The sequence below is a fragment of the Diadema antillarum genome, unplaced genomic scaffold (genome assembly GCF_040938485.1).
Source record: "Diadema antillarum isolate AM-2024a unplaced genomic scaffold, OU_Dant_1.0 seq00002122_RagTag, whole genome shotgun sequence".
Classification (NCBI taxonomy): Eukaryota; Metazoa; Echinodermata; class Echinoidea; order Diadematoida; family Diadematidae; genus Diadema; species Diadema antillarum.
In genome coordinates, this window is record NW_027272762.1 from 91,597 (window position 1) to 111,308 (window position 19,712).

At 38.4% G+C, this 19,712-nt stretch overlaps 2 protein-coding genes across 2 annotated transcripts in view; one reads left to right on the top strand and one right to left on the bottom strand.

Annotated features, from left to right (window-relative positions):
• The window catches only part of LOC139713993 (calcium-binding protein 39-like), a 29,094-nt gene extending 24,929 nt beyond the window's left edge, over positions 1-4,165 (bottom strand). Inside the window, exon 1 of the mRNA XM_071625712.1 lies at positions 4,087-4,165. The gene's annotated coding sequence lies outside the window, so the exon portion shown is untranslated. The remainder of the gene's footprint in view (positions 1-4,086) is intronic.
• Positions 4,166-4,363: 198 nt separating this feature from the next.
• On the top strand, positions 4,364-14,159 carry LOC139713992 (uncharacterized). The gene is made up of 5 exons (XM_071625711.1): positions 4,364-4,450; positions 7,484-7,610; positions 9,742-9,828; positions 11,367-11,500; positions 13,243-14,159. The coding sequence occupies exons 1-5, from the start codon at positions 4,392-4,394 to the stop codon at positions 13,742-13,744; spliced, it is 909 nt and encodes a 302-aa protein (XP_071481812.1). The 5' UTR covers positions 4,364-4,391; the 3' UTR covers positions 13,745-14,159.
• Positions 14,160-19,712: the final 5,553 nt, after the last annotated feature.

Below are 19,712 nucleotides of genomic sequence, written 5' to 3' on the forward strand. Positions count from 1 at the left end.
TACTGACTGCCATTCTTACTATCAAACCGTTATCATTGAGTTGTCCCTTTGGAGTCTGGAAGAGAAGGGCCTTAAATCTCTGCATTGAGTTGGAGAAGATGCCATAGATATTTTGTGGCTCTATGTAATGCAATCTAAACAAGATGTTGATTTGCACCCATGCACAATCAGGGAACATCTGGTACATGTAGCCATGGCTATAATGAATTTTAAAGTTGCTACACTCTAATCCCTTGATTGACATACAAAATGTGTAGCTCCTAAAACTCTCTTCCCATGTTCACCTGTCCTGGTACTCTAACCCTCCATAATCTCCATCACGTCATTTGTGTTATATTCTTAAAGGACAAGTTCACCTTCACAGACAAGTGGGTTGGGTGAATGCAGCAATATTAGTAGAACACATCAGTGTGAGTTTGAGCGAAATCGGACAATCCGTTGAAAAGTTATGAATTTTTGAAGTTTCTGCTCAGTCACGGCTGGATGAAAAAACTACTTTAGCTTGTGATGTCACATGAGTACAACAATATAAAGAAAGAATAAAGAAAATTCAACATATTTCCATTCTTCTTGCATATTATCAAAACAACACTCAACTTCTCTCTTTCAGAAGGCAGGGGGAATAATATTACCCATAACATACGTCAGTAGCAAGTCAAAGAAATGTGCACTTTATTCAAAAAGTAAAGTTTTGTGAAATTCTCTTTTTATTTTCCTTATGTACAGTTGTAGTTGTACGCATGTGGCATCATACACTGCAGTAGTCTTCTCTTCCAGCAGTTACTGCGCAGATAATTAAAATACTCGCAACTTTTGAACGGATTGTCCAGTTTTCCTCAAACTTTCACAGATGTGTTCTACTAATATTGCTGCATTCTCTCAATCCTATGTATATGAAGGTGGACTTGTCCTTTAACATTACCATGCATACTTTTGTACATGTTCAGTAATCCTACACGTACATCGTCAGAAAGGGAACAACAGCGTGTCATCACCTGTCACTAAAAAGCAATGTTATCAATAACTATCTTAACCTGTTCCTCTTGAAATTCTAGAATGAGAAACTTTAATGTCCCCAAGCAAGATTCTTTTTGCCCGTCGACAAAGAATGGATAGATACAGTACAGTGTACATGTACAGTTGTAGGTAATCTGCCTACTGTGCAAAAGCAGTCAAGTGGTATGCATTCCCTTTCCACGGTCAACTGCATGGGCCATCGTGCAATGAGAAATATCAATCAGATGTGAGATGTGAATAAAGTGCGCGCAAGGCTCGCAAAATCTTTTGTTATAAAATACACTATGAGGGCACCCGAATAGGGTCAGCAAAAGTCAAAATCTAGTGAGCTCAGCCTCAATAGCTATGTTGTGCACATGTATGTCTTCATATAAGTTTTGGAGTAAACAAGCACACAAAACGTATGCAAATTCAGACAATCAATCAGCATACAATTTGTACACCAGTAAGAAAGCCACCAAATAAAATGTATATTTTCAACTACTGCTCTTCCTTGATTTCCATAGAGAATGTGTAGGCTGTCATAGAATACCTGTTATTGAGCATGGCTGTTAAGTTATGATACAACACTAAAGAATGATCTGTACAATAACACATCAAATCAACAAACATCAAAGCAATGCAACAAGTCTCAAAAACTGGGAGCTCTGTACCACTTCTCTAGCAAGGAGAACTAAAATCAGAAAACGGAATATCATAGAACCTTCAAAGGTTTTTTTTTTTTTCGCCAAGCACCAAAATGCAGATTGGCAACACATTGATTATCTACAAATTTGTACACATACATTGTACAAAATTTTACCTGTACATCAACGTAAGTCGTAAATGTTTTTTTTTTTTTAATGCATTACGTGGTTTTGGGGGGACATTTTGGTAATTAATCTTCAGTAATTAACAGTGACTGAGAGAAACTCACAAATTGTTTTTCCACATGTGATCACTGATGTCTCAGCATGCTGTATGTGAATTTTGAAGTCATTTGGCACATTCTTTTAGAAGTTACAACAGTTTAAAGTGAGAAAACCATAACTGCACACCCTGATTGTGCTTATCACCACAAGTTGTACAGTACATCATGTTTCTAAGAAGTGAATAGAATATCAGTCACATGAAAGGCAAGCTCAGAAAAAATAAAGATTAAAGATAAATATTTGCAAGCATTAGAAAGAAACAAAGACATACAAGGTATGATTTAGCATTATGCAAAAGCACAGGTCTAATAGGTCTGTAGATTATTATTATTATTATTTTCTTTTTAATGGTTGACACTATGACTGAAAATGGTGAGTGGTTCAACCTGCCATAATGAGCCCACCCTGCAAACAAGTACCTAATACAAATGTTCCTTGTATCACCGATATTCACTTTCTTTCGCTGGCGATAACGTCACACTATATTAAATGGAAATAAAGCAAATTCAAGGTGCCCCCTATACACCACCAAAAACTAAAGCATGGTCCGTCCAACCCAGTTAACCAACACATGTGATCATGTATGGGACTATGCAATGTGCCAAAGTGTGATTACAATACAATAATCTGCCACCCTGCATGCATCACATTCACATTCTCTCACGCAAGACATTCACATTATCTCACGCAAGATACATTTATCCGCAAGATACAATGTCTACTTTATGTGTGAATGACAGCATCCAACATTAACATTAAAATTTATATTCTGCATCTATACACACACTTAATTCGCATATTCTTCATAACTCTGACACAGACCTTGCGTCACTGACTTCATACTAGTTAAACTTTAAATGCAACAAACCCCTGAAAATTTTTGTTAGTATGCACAAACGAGTGAAGTTTGTTATCAGAATTTGGATGAGTAACGAGTAAAATCTTATTGTATTTTTTTTTCTTTGAAGTCGCCAAAATCTGGATGCTGCCATATTTTATCTTTGTCAATTTCATAAGTCTGCTGGTGTTCCAAGATATTTACAACACTCAACACGATGTAATATCCCCCGTTGAAAGCCACGAAAAAGATAGCCGGGCCACTGATTGGCTGATCGCCCGGCCGTCCGCTTCCCTGCACAGTGCAGTGTGCGAGATTCACTACTCCATGGATCAGTGTGGTGTACACAATGCGTTGCACTCAACATGCGTGCTTGCCTTCGTGTTACGTAGCGGTTATGGCGGCGACCTCGGCTGAAGAGCTCCCGTCAGTACACAACGCTACACAAAGTTCACAAACCATACAATATGGCGACCAATTTGCATTGTGGTGTTGAGCTTCTTATGTGTGTCCCTCCACACTCGTACATGTCGCTACCATACATGGTACTGTAAAACAAGGAATTTTCGCGTGCACTTTAATTTCGCGAATTTCGCGAGCGCCAAGATTCACGGAATCAAAATGCACGCGAAAGTCCATGTTTACATTACATGCATTGAACGCCAGTGGCACTTCCCGAAAATTTCATGCCACGAAAAAGGCTGTCGGCTCCAATTCGCGAAAAATTCATGCCGCGAATATATCATGTTTTTATATCGCATGCATTGATACACACACACCAACGAACACATCGAACAGCTTCACAAATTCACACCTTAAAATCATGTAAAAATATGACTTATCAAATCTCTAAACACGATAGCTTCACTGAATCAATGTATAGCCACTTTATAGTATATATAGGTCTACATGTACTTTCAACTTTGCCCACATTTTTTACACCACTATCACACAAGATTACCTAGAACTGTAACGCTCGCCAAAGTGTGTGGACCTATAGGTCCTGCACTGACTGTTGGAAAGAAGTGATGCGGATTGGATGGTGTGGCATGCATGGACGCTTTGGCTGCATTCATAATCATATCGTGTGTAGATTGCATGCAGAGCCAGAGTTCATGTTATACTGCATGATCGAAACACAAATTTTAACGTATGGGACTACATACGGATGGGTGTAATCCCTCAATCTCAAAGGACTGTGTTGACTTTACCCACTTAAACCAGAGTCGGAGGGGGCTACAATACAGTAGCTGAGTACGAAACACACCATTTGATAATAGAGGTATTTACATATCTTAAAATTTGATATCGTTTACTCACGAGTTCAGATGATTCAGGCATCAAAAACAGTCATTCAGAGAGACCGACAGGACAAATGCAAACGGCTAGATCATCGGCGGTACGGCGGCACAAAACCTCCCCAGTGACGTCATTGAATGAGGAAGTGTAGTTAATATTTTCGCTGACGTCAAGGTGCAGAAAATGCGTGGAGGAGGTCCACACGTCTGTACACCATGCATAGATATATAAGGAGCTAGCAAATACAGAAGAAAATTTATGTTTATTGCAATTTTATTTGCATAACAGTGCATGCATTGCTTTGCGAAAGTGTCGAGATTGATAGAATGGACGATACTGGAAGACGTCGACTGTGGATAGGAAATCTCGATGAAAGAATATCAGAGTGAGTGCGCAAAACGTTTAAACACTTCAATGCACAAACTACATTCATTATTTTTGAAATGCTGAGAAGGCGCCGTTCATTTTAGAATTATGTGTTCACGTCTGCTGCATGTCTGTAATTGTACGTGTGTGTGATAGTCCCACATATTGTCCTAATTGTAAGTTTCTAGGAACTTGTCAGATACAGCCATACAAAAAGTAACATGACTCAAATTTAGTCCCTTTAAATTGTAAGTGCGACTCAGAGTCAGACGTAGTTAGAGTTTTGTATATTGCTGGCAGTTAATACAGCCACATGCGTGTGTCTTTCTACCATCCAACATTCCAAATGAGATCTCCAACTTCCACAACCACACTGACGAAAGTAAAAAAATCCATGGCATTAGCATTAGGATAAATTTACTGTAAAAGTGGATATTTTCGCGTGAGTAATTTTTCGCGCTCGGTCGGGTAAGATGGATTTCGTGTGTTTTTAATTCAGCGGAATCAGGACATCAACTACTGGGACATATGGCATGCAAAAATATTGGCGTGCTTTTTTTATTTTTGCGCTAGCTTCTGGTTGCGCGAAATGCGCAAAAATTTCCACACCGCGAAAATTTCCGCTTTTTTACAGTAACTATAAATTTAACAATAAAGCTAGTAAAACGATAAGTTGCAGCAAAGTATGCAGCTTGTTGCAGATTCTCTCCTTGTTGCTTGGGTAAATTTAATCAAGACGCCCATTATTCGACGATATTGCCATCCAAAGTTTGACTGTCGGCTACATGTTAGAACCTATTACTGTAAAAGTGGATATTTTCGCGTGACTAATTTTTCGCACTTGGCCGGGTCGGAAGAGTTTCGCGTGTTTTTAATTCCGCGGAATCAAGACATCACGCACAGGCACATAATGGCAAGTAAAAATATTCGCGTGCTTTTATTTTCGCGCTAGTTTCTGGCTGCGCGAAATGCGCGAAAATTTGAACACCGCGAAAATTTCCACTTTTACAGTATGGCTAGAGGGTCTATCCCTTTTGGGCACATTCAGATTTTGATATTTTGGCACGTCACAGCTGGGAGGTCAAACCTCTGGTGCATTTTTTTTTTTCTGTTCTGTTCTGTTTTGTTTTATTTTTTTACAGCTGTAAGAAGTTTCCTTGATTCTTTGTCTCTCAGTTAAAAGCCAACTGGTGTTAAATCAATGATTACATACATAGGTTCCTGCTGTGCAAAGACATCCAGGTATTTAACAAATTTTATCAAAGTCTCACTCTTGCTGCTGATGCTGAAGACAATAAATGAGCGTAACATTGCAGGTTTGCTCCAGTTCAGATGTCTGTATTCAATTGTGTGGAAGTTTTCAGTCACATTCACAAGCAGTCAGAAAGCAAGAAAGCACAGATAGGGAATCCCACTGTGAACTACAGTTAAACTCGCCTAAGTCGACATCGCATATGTCGAATAATCGCGCAAGTCAATGATTTTAAAAAGTCCCGATTTTTCCCCATTGACTTACGTGTATTAATTCACTCGCAAGTCGAATTTCGTAAGTCGAATACTCGCCTAAGTCGATGAAATTGCAAGAACACTTTCACGGAAAAACCATTAAATTCACTGTGCCTAAGTCGAATAAGATTTTATTGTGCAATAAATCACTGTCAAAATCACGAGACGCCAGTTTTTGTTTACATAAGAACTAGCCCGACCAGGCAGGTGACAAAAAATGATCTGAAGTATCAAAATTCAAAGCGATCGCATGCGATTGTTGAACTCTCTTCGTGTTTGGAGGTCCGCTGGTACTACCCTGTCGCGCTAGCGCTATGTACGTACAGCAGACAGCTACTGGGCTGTGTATAGTTGTGCATACAGCGACTGGGCTGTGTATAGTCTGTGTATGTTTGCAGTCTGCGCTGTGCAGTGGATGGATGAAGCTGCTGAGTTTTCAAAGCGGAAAGTAGGGGGAAAGTTACGGGCACGGATAAATCAGAATTACACCTCTACACGCATTTCAAGCCACGGTATGGTAAACTGGAATCAATCACTGCTCAAACATCGTTCATATTCACTTCCTTAAGGTTTAACAAGGGTGTAAAGTAATCGGACCTGTGCCAATACTAATGCACTGTCCATGCAAAGTTCGCCGTGGCCCTGCCGGGCGACCCGTGCTGCGGCACACCTCTCCAGCTCTCGGCTCCAGAGTAGACAACATACATGTACATCTATACATAATGTACGTGTGGTGTAACTGTTGTTAAGTCAATTTTTTTTCGACTTATGCACAAGTCGAAAATCGCCTAAGTCGATGTGTTTTGCTCAGTCCCGAGAAGATCGACTTATGCGAGTTTAACTGTATACATACAATGTAGCTATGCACCCTCACAATTTGACTACAAAGAGAATCTCTTCAGATATGGGTAACAAAATCCTTTGTATTTTCTGCAATGATCCTATTTTTTTTAATGTTTCATTATCTAGTTGTATTTCTCTAGTGGTGGTCGCTTGTCATTTATGTTGATGATTGGTGTTTAAATTGTGTTTTGAAGAAGTGATATGTATGCCAAAAGCCTAAAAGATAAGTAGCCATGAATTTAAGAAAATACACACTGAAATTGATGAAGTAGTAATATGAAGATACCAACATTGGTTATTCCTTTTCTTATCCCATCTGCTGAATCATGCGGATGTAATCTTGGATGGGCTTGAACTAAAAGTGTTTGATTTTATGTCAAACATCACCTTCACACGTAGAGCTTTACTTGTTACTTCCAGAAAGTTGGGACGTGTAGAGAAAAAGACCATGAAGTGAAACAAATTACATAGCATTTTACAATGAAATATTGTTCATTGACAAGTTAATGATTACATCAATCCTTTTAGCCATGTATGCATATTGTATGCTACACTCCATCATGTTTTGTTTTGTTTTTTTGTTTTGTTTTGTTTTTGATAAGCAGGCCCTTTCCGTCTTGTCAGACTACCAGGTATTATAGTTTCATTTTGATTTGATGTGATTCACAACAAAATTGCTCTCTGTTTTGCTTCCACTCTTAAGGTTCTGTCTGCTGAAACTGTTGCAGAAATATGGGAAGATTGAGCAGTTTGACTTCCTCTTTCACAAGTCTGGACCAAATCAAGGCAAACCGAGAGGATACTGCTTTGTCAGTTTTGAGAGGAAAACGGTGAGCACAAGTTCAAGCATGGTGGGGTCATTTTCAAAGGGAATGGAGTTATGAGCCACCAGTAAGGGCAGCTCTGAGTGTGAAAGATCCATGTACAATGTAAAAGCTGTTTTCTTTTTCTCCTCTGTTTTTTTTTCTTTTTGTAAGTTTTTCTATTTCTTCTTCTCACTTTTTTCCTTCTTCTTCTTCTTCTTCTTCTTCTTCTTCTTCTTTTGTTGCAACCATTCTAAAATCAACTAGATTTATGAGACAATGACATGTGTTTGCACAGTACAGGCACCATGTCTGAAATTCCAACTCAAATCTCTCATACCTCATGGCCCAGTGAAATATCCAACAATACAAATCAGTGATAGAAGGGATTACTGTATGTGTATACGCCATATATTTCGCGAGTCTAAATTTTCGCGAATCGGGAATTCCCGACAATTTCGCGAGTGGTTAAATTCGCGATCGTGGAGTCCTGCCCGAAAATAAAAACCTCGCTAAATATTTGGCGTATACTGTACTTTGTCAGGTCACGCCATTGCACGTTGAGCTTAGACTGCCAATAGTTTGCAATAACTGTAACTTTCATCTTTGTTTCAGTGTAGAAATGGTCTTCAGGTAGATACAAGTGCATGAAATCAGCTTGCTCCGTCATTTAAAATGTTAATTTGCTTCCAAGTACATAATATTTGTACTTTAATCTATGTAAAATAATCAGTAACATGATGCCATTCAGGGTGCTACATAACTTTCTTTTACCACTTGCCCGGTCGGGCAAGCAGATTTTCAAATTGGATGCAAAATACTTGCCCGAATATCAATTTTACTTGCCCGAAAATAAAGCCCAAAATATAAGAAAATAATATCGAAAATCATGTGTAAGTCAAGGGCTTAATAAAACACAATCATTTGAATAAACAGCACACATTGATTGGCAAGCTTAAAGGGGAAGGCTAGAATGGTCTCATATTCAAGTAATGTGCAGTTTAATGCTTCCAGGTTAGCGTCCCTGGTCATTGACGGAGCATTAATCTGCACATTACTTGAATATGAGACCGTTCTGAAGCAAATCATTTTCACACAACAATAGATATACAATGAACTCTTGAATGAATCCCATAAGGATTGGAACAATCATCTCCCAGCATTTCCACTGATTCCCACTGATCAGTTACTAGCCTTCCCCTTTAAACAGAATGGCGTAACAAACTTGGTCAGATCAAGTGTTGCTTTTGCATTGCATTGGGACTTCTTCACGTATGTGTTGGAAAGTTGCTGAAATGAAATATACAGTGTGTTGCATCACTAAACATCCATTATCTTTGGGCTTCTGTATGGTTAACTTTGTGAGTTCGTTGGGGGGATTTAAGTGAAAAAAGGTGGCTTCAAAATGTTTTGCTTGCCCAATTCGGGCAAGCATTTGTTCTCATTGTTCAAAAACACTCTCCCAAATTTGATTTTCACTTGCCCCGGGCAATCAGGCAAGTGCTTATGTAGCACCCTGCCATTGCATCATGAAAGGTATTAAAGTTGGCTTGTCTAATTTGCGTGATGCAATGACTATTGCCTTACATTGTATGTAAATATGTATAGGTTTGGTAGAGAATGTGTTCTGTATAATTTATAGCACACAAGTGTTCAATTTCCCTCTTGCTGAGCGGTGGTATTTGTGACATATCACATTATCACTTTCATTTTGTTGTGTACATTGTAGTAATGCCTTCATAATGGATTTCGGAATGTAAGGATCCAGGTGTTGACAGAAAGACCTGCAGATCATGGATGATATTCTAAAGGTAGCCTTTCAGCCACCCAGGTGGACTCCTCATCCATATCAAATATTGTTTTACTGAAGCAATATGCTGCAGTGTCCGTGCTACAGTTTAATATTGTTCCTTGTTCAAATGCTCAATAAATGGTAGTGATGATATTACTATCTGGCAGAATCCATGCATAACAATGAGATTTCCATTGGTAAAACATATTTTCTGATTCAAAGAAATGGTCATTTCCTTTCAACTTTCTCCCCTATTCTGATGTGAGAGCAAATGATTTTGTCTTTTCTTTTATTTTGTTTTTTGGTTTGTTTCTTCGAATTGTTAATCTCTTGCATACCTCTCTCCACATGACCATTTTCATTCAGGATGCAGTGCATGCGCTTCATGCTTTAGATGGCAAATTGGCCCTGGGGAAAAAGCTGGCAGTCAAATGGGCACACTCACACATAAAGGTAAGATAACAAGGGACTGATCAATTGCTGTGGTGGTGCAGACTGAATCCTTGCGATTAGATTTTGCAGCTAGCTCAACTAATGATAATAGCTGAAAGGTGATGAGTTAGAGTGTCTGTGATAGGAACATTTATTTTGGCACCAATCACATGAACGCAATGCGGATGCATCTACAAGTAGGGAACTGAGAAGTGGCCTGTGGTGACCTAGCCTTTTGTCAAGGCTCTCTCGCTGTATGGTGAAGAGAGCCCAGCTGAGTGGGGTTGCCTTTTGAGATCTGCTTTGCATCCTTTTGTTAGCCCTTTGAATTACCGACTTTTGCTCCCTGATTTCGGGAGCAAAAGTCAACCAATCAGCGTGTCTGTCTGCTCGAACCCGATTTGAATACAGTGAATGCACGCCACAGACCTCCAGTCAGTGGTCAGTGATGCATGCGAACAGGCATGACAACACAAAGGCTGAGGATGTGGGGAGCGCGCCATTCCATTGGTCAAGCGGAACCCGTTAATATGAATATCAAGTAGGGTTCACGTGTCATGAATAATAATGTGAGGAAGCAGATCTCAAAAGGCCCTCGCGCTGTCCCGCTCGGCTGGGCTTGCTTCGCTCGCCCATAAATTACAGCGAGAGGGCCTTGACAAAAGGCTAGTGGTGACCAAGGATTATGTAAGTGATATTTTTGAAACATACACAGTATGAGCAACTGAACAAGCCTCAAGACGTGGTACTGTAAACGTGGAAATTTTCGCGGTACATTAATTTTCGCGCTACATTCGGCTAGCGCGAATTCAAAAACGCGCGAATACAGTATATCTTCGCAATTTTCCATGCACATTTTGAACGGCCTGAATTGTGTGTGCTTCGTCGATAATACTGCTACGTAGTACAGACATGTTTACGCATATAGCAGTATCATTGCACGCACCGCACGCACCGAGCCCAGGCCGATTGGTGTGCTACATCCCTGTGACTACAGTACTAGTACTACAGTACATGTATCGAGTAAAATCAAAGAGGTTAGTTGAGCGCTTGTACTCACACCACAGAGTGGCTCACACTCGCGCCGCTCGCTACGTCGCTTATCGTACGCTGGCATCGCTGGATGAAAACAGCGAATGTGTATTAACCCGCTGCGGAGCGCGAATTTAAGAACCCGCAAATATGTTTTCGAGCCACTCAGCGCGAAAAACTAATCGTGCGAAAATATTGACGTTTACAGTAATATGGAGAAAGGTTATGGCCATTTCCTTGCTTACTTCATTCACACTTGAAACAGTGTGGACTGAACTGTCACAAGTCAATCCTGATGACCAGATTATCATTTTGTTTTTGTCTTCATGTGTACAATATAGACTAACTATCCACAGCCCAGTCGCTGTACGTAGGTATGTCGCACGGCGTACTTACAGCGTCTGGTCGGGCTAAATGTAGACACGATAGTACCTCAACCTTAATTGTTTTGAACCCAGTGAATGCTTTGTACTCACTCATTTTTTTTTCATATGTTTTTTTTGTGTTTTTTTGTTCATGTTTATCAGGCTCCCAATGAACCTGTGCCGCTGGAGCCGGTTATCAATCTCCATCCAGACAAGATACCCAGCAGCTTCGGAGGCCAGTCAACCAAGGTGCTAGAGGACACCGTAACAACAAAGAAGCGGATTATAAAGACGAGGTTGGTTGTAGGGTGTGATCTAATCCCCTCCTCCCCCCTTTTTTCACAGAGAAAAAGATAGAGTATCTGGGCAATTCCGCGGTTAGTAACGTTACATTTGAACAAATTTAGATATTTGTTTTTACTACTAAATTACCATTTATTCATTTCAAGTCAAAATTATGACAAAAACATGTTCATCTTTCCCAGGTTTATGATACAGAAAAAAATGGATACAATCCACGAAATATTAGAATTGCTATGGCAACTTAAAGAGCTGGTTAGTAACGTTACGAAAAAAGGACATGACAAAAAAATCAATGTCTTGTAACAAAAAGTGTGCAAATATTAAAGTTACTTCAAACAAAGTGTTGCATTAATTTCAATTATCGCATCATGACAAATGTTCACACAAATTTTTTTAGCAGTTCGACCAATAATTTCTTAGCTAGACCCCCAAAAGCATGGTTAGTAACGTTACGGTTAGTAACGTTACATTTGTCCGGAGTAATTCCGCAGGTCATTTCACCCTTTTGTAATTGACAAAATGTCACATGACTTCTGGAGTACTTAAATGTATTCATCTTTTACCCTTTAGCAAAACTTTGAGGAAAAAATTTCAAAGGAACCCACTGTAATTTGCATTTAAGTGAATTTCAGCATCCCCAGTCCCACATGTACATTTTCAATGATGGTTTTAGATCTCGCAAAATCAATAAATATGAAAAATAAAATCTACTGAACTTGAAAGACCTTAATGATTGGTGAACATCCATGGCATTAGTTGAAACCTAAATTAAAGAGTATGATAAAGAGGCACATTTCTTTTATCCATGTCATGTCCACCTAACTGCGGAATTGCCCATCTATCAAGCATCAATTGTGCCAAATTTCTGTTATATTTTTTAATGGTTTCAAGAGTTGTTACATTTTGTGTATGAAGGAGGCCTGCTGTACATATCCCTTTTAACTCTTTAATATCGCATTTATTTATACAATGTATCCTACAATCTATCTACCTATTTTCATCTACGTAATATTATGTACCTACCTATCAACATGCATACATGTTTAATCTACATACATTCATGCATGCACACACACACACACAAACACACACACACATATGTACGTATTTATAGTATCACGAGTAGCTGGTGTGTTCCCATTGAGTACTGTTTACTGTGTTTATTAAAAAAAAAAAAAAGAATTTTGATTAAAGAGATAGATTAAGAAGAAGTGCATTTTTTGCATACTGTATCAGCTTTGTAATGTTTTATATGGAAACTTTAGTAGCACTATTTGTTCTCTTTATGATGCTGTGCTATACAAAAAGTGGTTATTTTACTTGGCTTAACTGATAACTCTGATCATGGTAATCTCTAATTTTTCCCACTTACACGTGAGTATCGTTGGCTTCTGTTACTCTGTGAAGAATTTAGGAAGTTATGATTTTCAATTTTCCATCAATTTCCGCGATTATCAGCCCCAAATCCCAGCTTGCCTTTCAGATTTCATTGTGCTTTTTGTGTGACCATTACTGAGTTTAAAAGAGAGAGAAGAAAATGGATTAGCATTGAAAATATGTGTCGCTTTACATTTCATGATTCTGATACTCATCATTGAATATGAAACTAAAAAAGAGCAAGTGACATATTTGCAAACTTCATCTCATCTTCATTCTATCCAGATGATTTTTGTCTTCTGTTGTTTTTGTGTTAATTGTTTCATAACACAGATTTTATTTTTCTGTTGAATATTAGTGTGGAAGCTCAAATCAGGGCTATTGAAGGGAAGTTGAAAGATATGGAGAGGTCGTCGACATCAACTACCTTCAAGCCCGTCCCCGTTTACATGTCGAAGAAACCAGCACCCCCAACAGAAATCACCGAAAAATGCTTGCCCAGTCTCATGTCACTGCCAGTTGAATTGCCAACAACTACATCATCATCATCATCTTCTTCATCATCATTGTCGGTGTCCTCGTCAGCATCATCTTCAACATCACCCTCGACAACAGTAGCATCACAGGCAGCAAAGCCGACTTCGAGTACGAGTCCACAGCAGCCTTCAGAAGCAGCCTCATCCACTGAAATGTCCTCATCAACATCGTTATCATCAACATCAGAGTTAACGTCACTGTCAGTTTCGTCATCGTCGAAGGGCGTGTCAGCTGCCGGTGCCCTCAAATCTGAGCAGGTGGTTGTCAAGCACCCGGGAAAGTCAAAGCAGGCCAATAGAGCAAAGCCTTATGACAGAAGGTGACCCCCTTTTTCTGAGGAGGCCCCTTTTTCTGAGGAGGGCTCTTTGTGAAACACTGTCCAACTAGTTTAAAAGAGTTGGTGTGAACTCTTTCAGCATGAAAATGAAGCAAAAAAAGTAAGGGTTATTCACACTATATTTCAGAACTATGGATGTAGTACATTTTTCTATAACTTAGAAAGGAATCCTTTCCCCTCCATACTGGTGTATCCTCACAAGGTCAGAGAAATTATTAAATCTATGTATGGATTGTGAAAGGGAAAAAATGTCCGTCTTTGATTTTTTCGTGTACAGCAGAATAACAGCAAAGACACAACAAAATCTTATACAAGAAAGTAAGCGCATTGGGACTTGTAATAACATGAGCCGCAGTGTGAGGGTCTGTTACAAGTAAGATGTGCTCATTGGGGAGGTTTGTATAGAGATCAACTTGGTTTTAGACCTGGCATTGGCTGATTCCAACACCTTTTGTTGAGCAAAATTTAGCGTAATATGCCTCCATTTTGCCCCTTTAACCCGTTGAAGACAAGTCCCGAGTATACTCAGGCAGGTGTCTATGGGATATAAGTGTAATAGCATAATCAGCCCGTGCTCAATGGGTTAAGATGCGAGGGAAACACTCTCTTACTTCTAATGTTTGCCTTACTGCATGGTAAGGTTGTGTTACTGTTAGTGCCTCAGATTTGATAGGACAGGAGACCAACATCTTTCAAGACTATTTGTCCAGTTTTTATTTTTGTGATGTCATATTAATGATTGCCATGGTGCAAGTGTTCATCATTGTAGGTGTACATGTATGTGCATATTAGTACCTTGAATTTTAAAGTAGTGAACATCTCATATGTGTTTTTATGGTTGAGATTTATTTTTTTGTTGGATGGTTATCTGTCATTGGCTTATGTACAGAAGACATTTTTTGTGCAGCATTTGTGATTTGAGTAGTTTCGCTACAAATCATCGACCCAATCTTTTATATTCAAGCAATTTTGCTTGACATCTGTATGTGTTAGAGTTGGATGTAGAGATTTTTTTTTTTAATATATATATTCTTGTATAACAGATCTGCAATATGCACATGTACTTTGAGAATGGTTTGTTACAAGGTGAATTTTATTTTGTAGAACTCTGATACAGCATAGTGTGTGATGCAATCTAAAGTACGCAACTGTACGACTTCAAGAATCATGCCGATTTGCAGAGCTACATGTATTACCGGTATGTTTAATTTGCAGTGCTCCTGAATTTTTGGTGTTTTTTTTTCAAGGAGTAATTGAAAGATTTTAGGTTTTTACAATGCTTAATACTCTACAGTCATGGTTTTTATTGACAGTCATAACTGTCGACTTTATTGTTCTCGTTTAATTCAAGTCCCAACAGATCTGTTCTGTGATTTTATGCAAAACATGAGTGATTTGAGAATGAACTGTGCGTGAGTGGGTAATGTGAAGACTGAAATTTATGGTAATATATGTATGTTATACAGATATTGCCTTGTTAGAGGTGTAATATAACACTTGACATCTGTGTAGGAGTTAGATTTCCTCCAAGAGATTATATTCTCCCAAAACACGCAGAGTGAAGGGAAAATATTGTCTCAAGGGGGCAATATAACCCCAAAGGCACTGTCAAATATATATTACAACGATAGACAAGGCAATATTCGTTCTGTTATATGGCCTACGTAAAAACACATCATTTCATTCTAGCCTCGTTGGCAGCCCGTCAAATTCTGGAAATGCATTACCGAATGTGATGTCACTGCATGTAATATATTGATTATAATCCGTGCTGTTTCAGTCACATGATTGTACCTTGACCAATCACTGTCCAGTATTTATGTGGACCATTTAATATCAGTCGTTACTCTGACCAACAGTTTGCCTAAACATGCTCTTGAAAGCATACGCAGTTTCATGTTCTTTTGGAACATCACAAAAGTCTGTCATGCTTGATATAATCAAAGCAATGTGCATAATAGCACAACGAAATGCATTAATATTTAATAGCTGATGATGAGTTTAGAAAGTATGAACTCGCACACTGGTTTTATTACATATTTGTATCTGTGTGAACCAAGGCTGATTGTGTCACACTGCCAGATATCTCACGCATTGCTAAATATACTCTGCAGAAAATCATTCCTCAGTGCAAATGATTAGATTGCTAATGTATACCTTAATCCCAAACAATGTTTATGGTTATTCACTGAAGAAGGGTGTACCAGGAGCCGATGTTTGAAGCTTTTCTAATGCTGCTTTCCTCTCCATACTTTGTAATTACGGACCAAAGCACATTCCACACAACACATGCAAATACGAGAGAGCTAACGTTGTGAGATGAAAAATATTTCAATGATGAAATTAATACACAAGCCTACACTATATCTAACCTACATTAGCTGAATAAGAAAATCACATTGTAAGCAACTGCCATACAAATTGTATGTTTTTGGATGTGTAGATGTTGATCTATGACTTGTTACAGATCACACACACACAAAAAAGGGAATTGTGTTCTGTTTTACTTCTTTTAGTAGATATTCTATTAAAGCTTTAAGTGACAAAAATCATGGATTTGTTGACAGAATACAGGTTATCATGAAGTATTTTATAAAATGATATAAAATGTATGTATGTTATGCAGGTATATACTACCTTTGGTGATTTATTTCTTCTTTTTTTTTAATGTAGTACCTTTTATTCTTTTTCGAATAACTTCTTCTTTCTTTTTTTTTTTCAAATTGCATAAAATGTGCCTTCAGCTTGCCAAGCTACTCGTCAATGAATGTGTGCAAAACAAAATCTGGTTGAAGACAAACCAATCAGCAGGAACCACAATTGAGTTTACTGAAAGTAAATTGGTCTATTGTTTACCGACCATGGGTGGTCCAATTGAATCGGTCTTCAGTCACTGCCCACCAGGGTACATTAAAAAGGTACAAATAGCATCCATCAATGAATGTGTGCATCAAAGCGTACACTCGTCGGTAACGGTCGACTCCAGCCAAGATTCTTTGGCTGTGTGTGTACTTACATAGGGATCAGTGATAAGGTTGTATACAATTCATTATGGGGATTCTCGAAAACTGTACCTCTGAGCCGAGTAAGCCTTCCCACTCCGTGGTGTTCCCATGGTAACAAACTTTAAAAATAATAATAATAATAATGTCTTCATTAAACCAACAACAACAAAAAACCCAACTTCCTGAGTTTTCATAAACCTGATCATTGTTCTTTCTCAGCAAGACCGATAAAATAAAAATTAAATGATCATGTGTTTATCAGACTGACTTTGTTGTACCCCAAGGAGTGTTAGATGTAGTGCAGCATATGTTATAGTTGTATACACATCTAATCATTGCTTGTGTGTTGTCACTGCACTTCAACCAGAAATGGAAACGAAATGAGTACTGTAAAAGTGGATATTTTCACACGACTGATTTTTCGCGCTCGGCAAGGCAAGAAGAGTTTCGCGTGTTTTTTATTCCGTAAATCAAGACATCAACTACTGGAACATACTGGCAGCAGAAATATTTGCATGCTTTTATTTTCGCGCTAGTTTCTGGTTGCGCGAAATATGCGAAAATATCCACTTTTACAGTAGTTGAGGTGTTGCTACAGTCAACCTCACCTAGGTCAACCTTGCACAAATCCTAACTTCCGCCAAGTCAAAGAAAAATCATACTCTGGATGGATATAAACATGTGCTAGTTCTGTTGTGTAGGTTGAAATTCATGTAAGTCAAGGGATTTTCTGCAGTCCTTTTGGATTCGATTAAGGCAGAGTTGACTGTATTTATGAAATTTTGTACCATGGCAAACAATTAGCAGAGTAGTGAAGAGCTATTTGTTTTAATGCTGCCTGTTTTGTCGTGCAAGAGGAAGGTGATTTGAAGGAGGAGGAGGAGGAAGGAGGAGGAGGAGGAAGAGGAAGAGGAGGGGAGGAGGAGGAGGATGACGGATGAAGGAGGGAGGAGAAATAGAAGTTGATGAAGGAGAAGAAGAAGAAAATGAAGAAGATGATAGAAGAAAAATAACAACAGAAGTAAAAACAGAGAAAGAAAAACAAAAACTGGAAGGATGGGAAAAGAAGAAGGAGAAGAAAAATGAGGAGCTGGAGTATCCACATTTGGCCAAAACTTTACATGGTCTATTTGTTACATCCAGTAATCTTATTTAAAAGCAGATCATAGATCGGAGAACAGGTATGTTGTATATCATTTGTGTATCTCATCTCAGTATGGACACATTGTTTAACGAAGAGATTGTACTACAAACTCTAGAGCCGTACTTCATAATATTTTGTTGTTTAATCTGTCACCTTACCAGAGCTCCTGGTAAGTGCTTTTGTGGATTTTTGTGAATAATCGGTTTTGTTCAAATTTATATTTTGTCTGTGATCGATAAATGAAATGGGTCACATTGGTATCCAACCTGTACTTCACCTTATCCGAGGATTGGGAATAATAATGTGTTGTGCCATTCAATATTTCTTGATATAGTTGTCTTTTTGTCTATTTATGTATTTATGCAACAATGTTGTTCTGTAGATGAAAGAATAAACAGAAGTTTTTGTGAATTTGTGTAAATATCTTATTTCTCATTTATTTCCCAAAAAAGGGTTCTGTAACATACCTTTGCCCTGTTGCAAAAAAAAAAAAAAAGAGAGAAGCAATCAAGCATAAGTCAGGTATCAGCCAATCAGAATTGACTATTTACAGACTCATGTTTGTTTGTTTTTCTATGTTTGATCTCAACTTTTATACAACAGGGCCCAGGACATATGGTTGAGCGCAAGTGTAGGAGTATCTATTTTTGATGGATTATTTGTTGTTTTAAGGCTGAGAAGCTCCTTTTCTTCAGAATGTCAGCTTCAAAGAGTAATCTTTTGTTGCACAACTACAGCATATTTAGGTTTTTTGTGATGCAGGGTCACACATAGATAAACAAAGATACAGTATCTGTATGATGGTTGTGAATAATGTGAGTGAGTGTGTGAACTTTTAAGTTGCAGGCAAGTACGTGCAAAACTGAAAATGTCGGGGACTTCCAAGATGGGTGGAGAGAGGAAAATTAAGGTAAACAATCACATTCTTCTTCAGTGGGAAATATGTGAAAAAAAAATGAAACTTGAGTATCAAATCCATCACACTCCATGTTATGCATGAATATTTATTTTCATTTTTGTTTAATAGCCTATAAGCCTTTGCACCATCTCATTTTATTATTTATCTCACATAATTTCTCTCTTGATTTTGCTTATTGCTTATTTGATATTCCTTAAATACAATACAGATGGATAGATAAATAGATAGGTTGACCGATGGATCATTGAAATCTCTGAGTGAATCAATATAAAACAAGTCAAGAAAAACAAATTCAGGCACTGATACAATACATTGGTCATCAAAACTGAAAATGTGTGTGTGTGATTGCTTGTTTGTTTGTTTGTTTGATGTTGTTTTTTGCGGGGGAGAAGGGGGTGGAGTTAAGATATAACACCAGCCTTTGTGATCTTTGAGGAGATTGCTGGTTTATTCGCCAAGGGCTGAAAATGAAAGATGGAACGGATTAAGAAATAATCTCATTTCCATTATTTTCGTCTGTGACCAAATCCCTCATCTGGCAAGAGAGCATTTACTATCACCAAGTTTGTCGTAGGTGGCGTGCTGCTGAACTCGAGACGGCACTCACCGCATACTTCACGACTTCGCCAAGATCCATCGGGTTGTTTGCGGCTTTTACTTTCAGGCACTCCAACCAGGGTCACCTCCCTGCTACAACTGAGACGCTAGGCCTTTTTAAAACTACCTGGATATGACTGACACTGAAAAAAAAAAGCAAACTACATAAACAAATCCATAACGCACCCAGTCTTCTTTTATCCTTCCTTCCTCTTCTTTATTGTCTTCTTCTCCTTTTCTCTCTAAAATCGTTTACATAATGACAAAAGCTACATGTCATTCGTCGCTG

Bases quoted from the DNA above. Each gene is read 5' to 3' on its own strand.
- LOC139713992 (XM_071625711.1), top strand. From the start codon at position 4,392: ATGGACGATACTGGAAGACGTCGACTGTGGATAGGAAATCTCGATGAA. The intron at 4,451-7,483 runs GTGAGTGCGCAA...TCCACTCTTAAG, and splicing joins CTCGATGAAAGAATATCAGA to GTTCTGTCTGCTGAAACTGT. The intron at 11,501-13,242 runs GTTGGTTGTAGG...GTTGAATATTAG, and splicing joins AAGCGGATTATAAAGACGAG to TGTGGAAGCTCAAATCAGGG.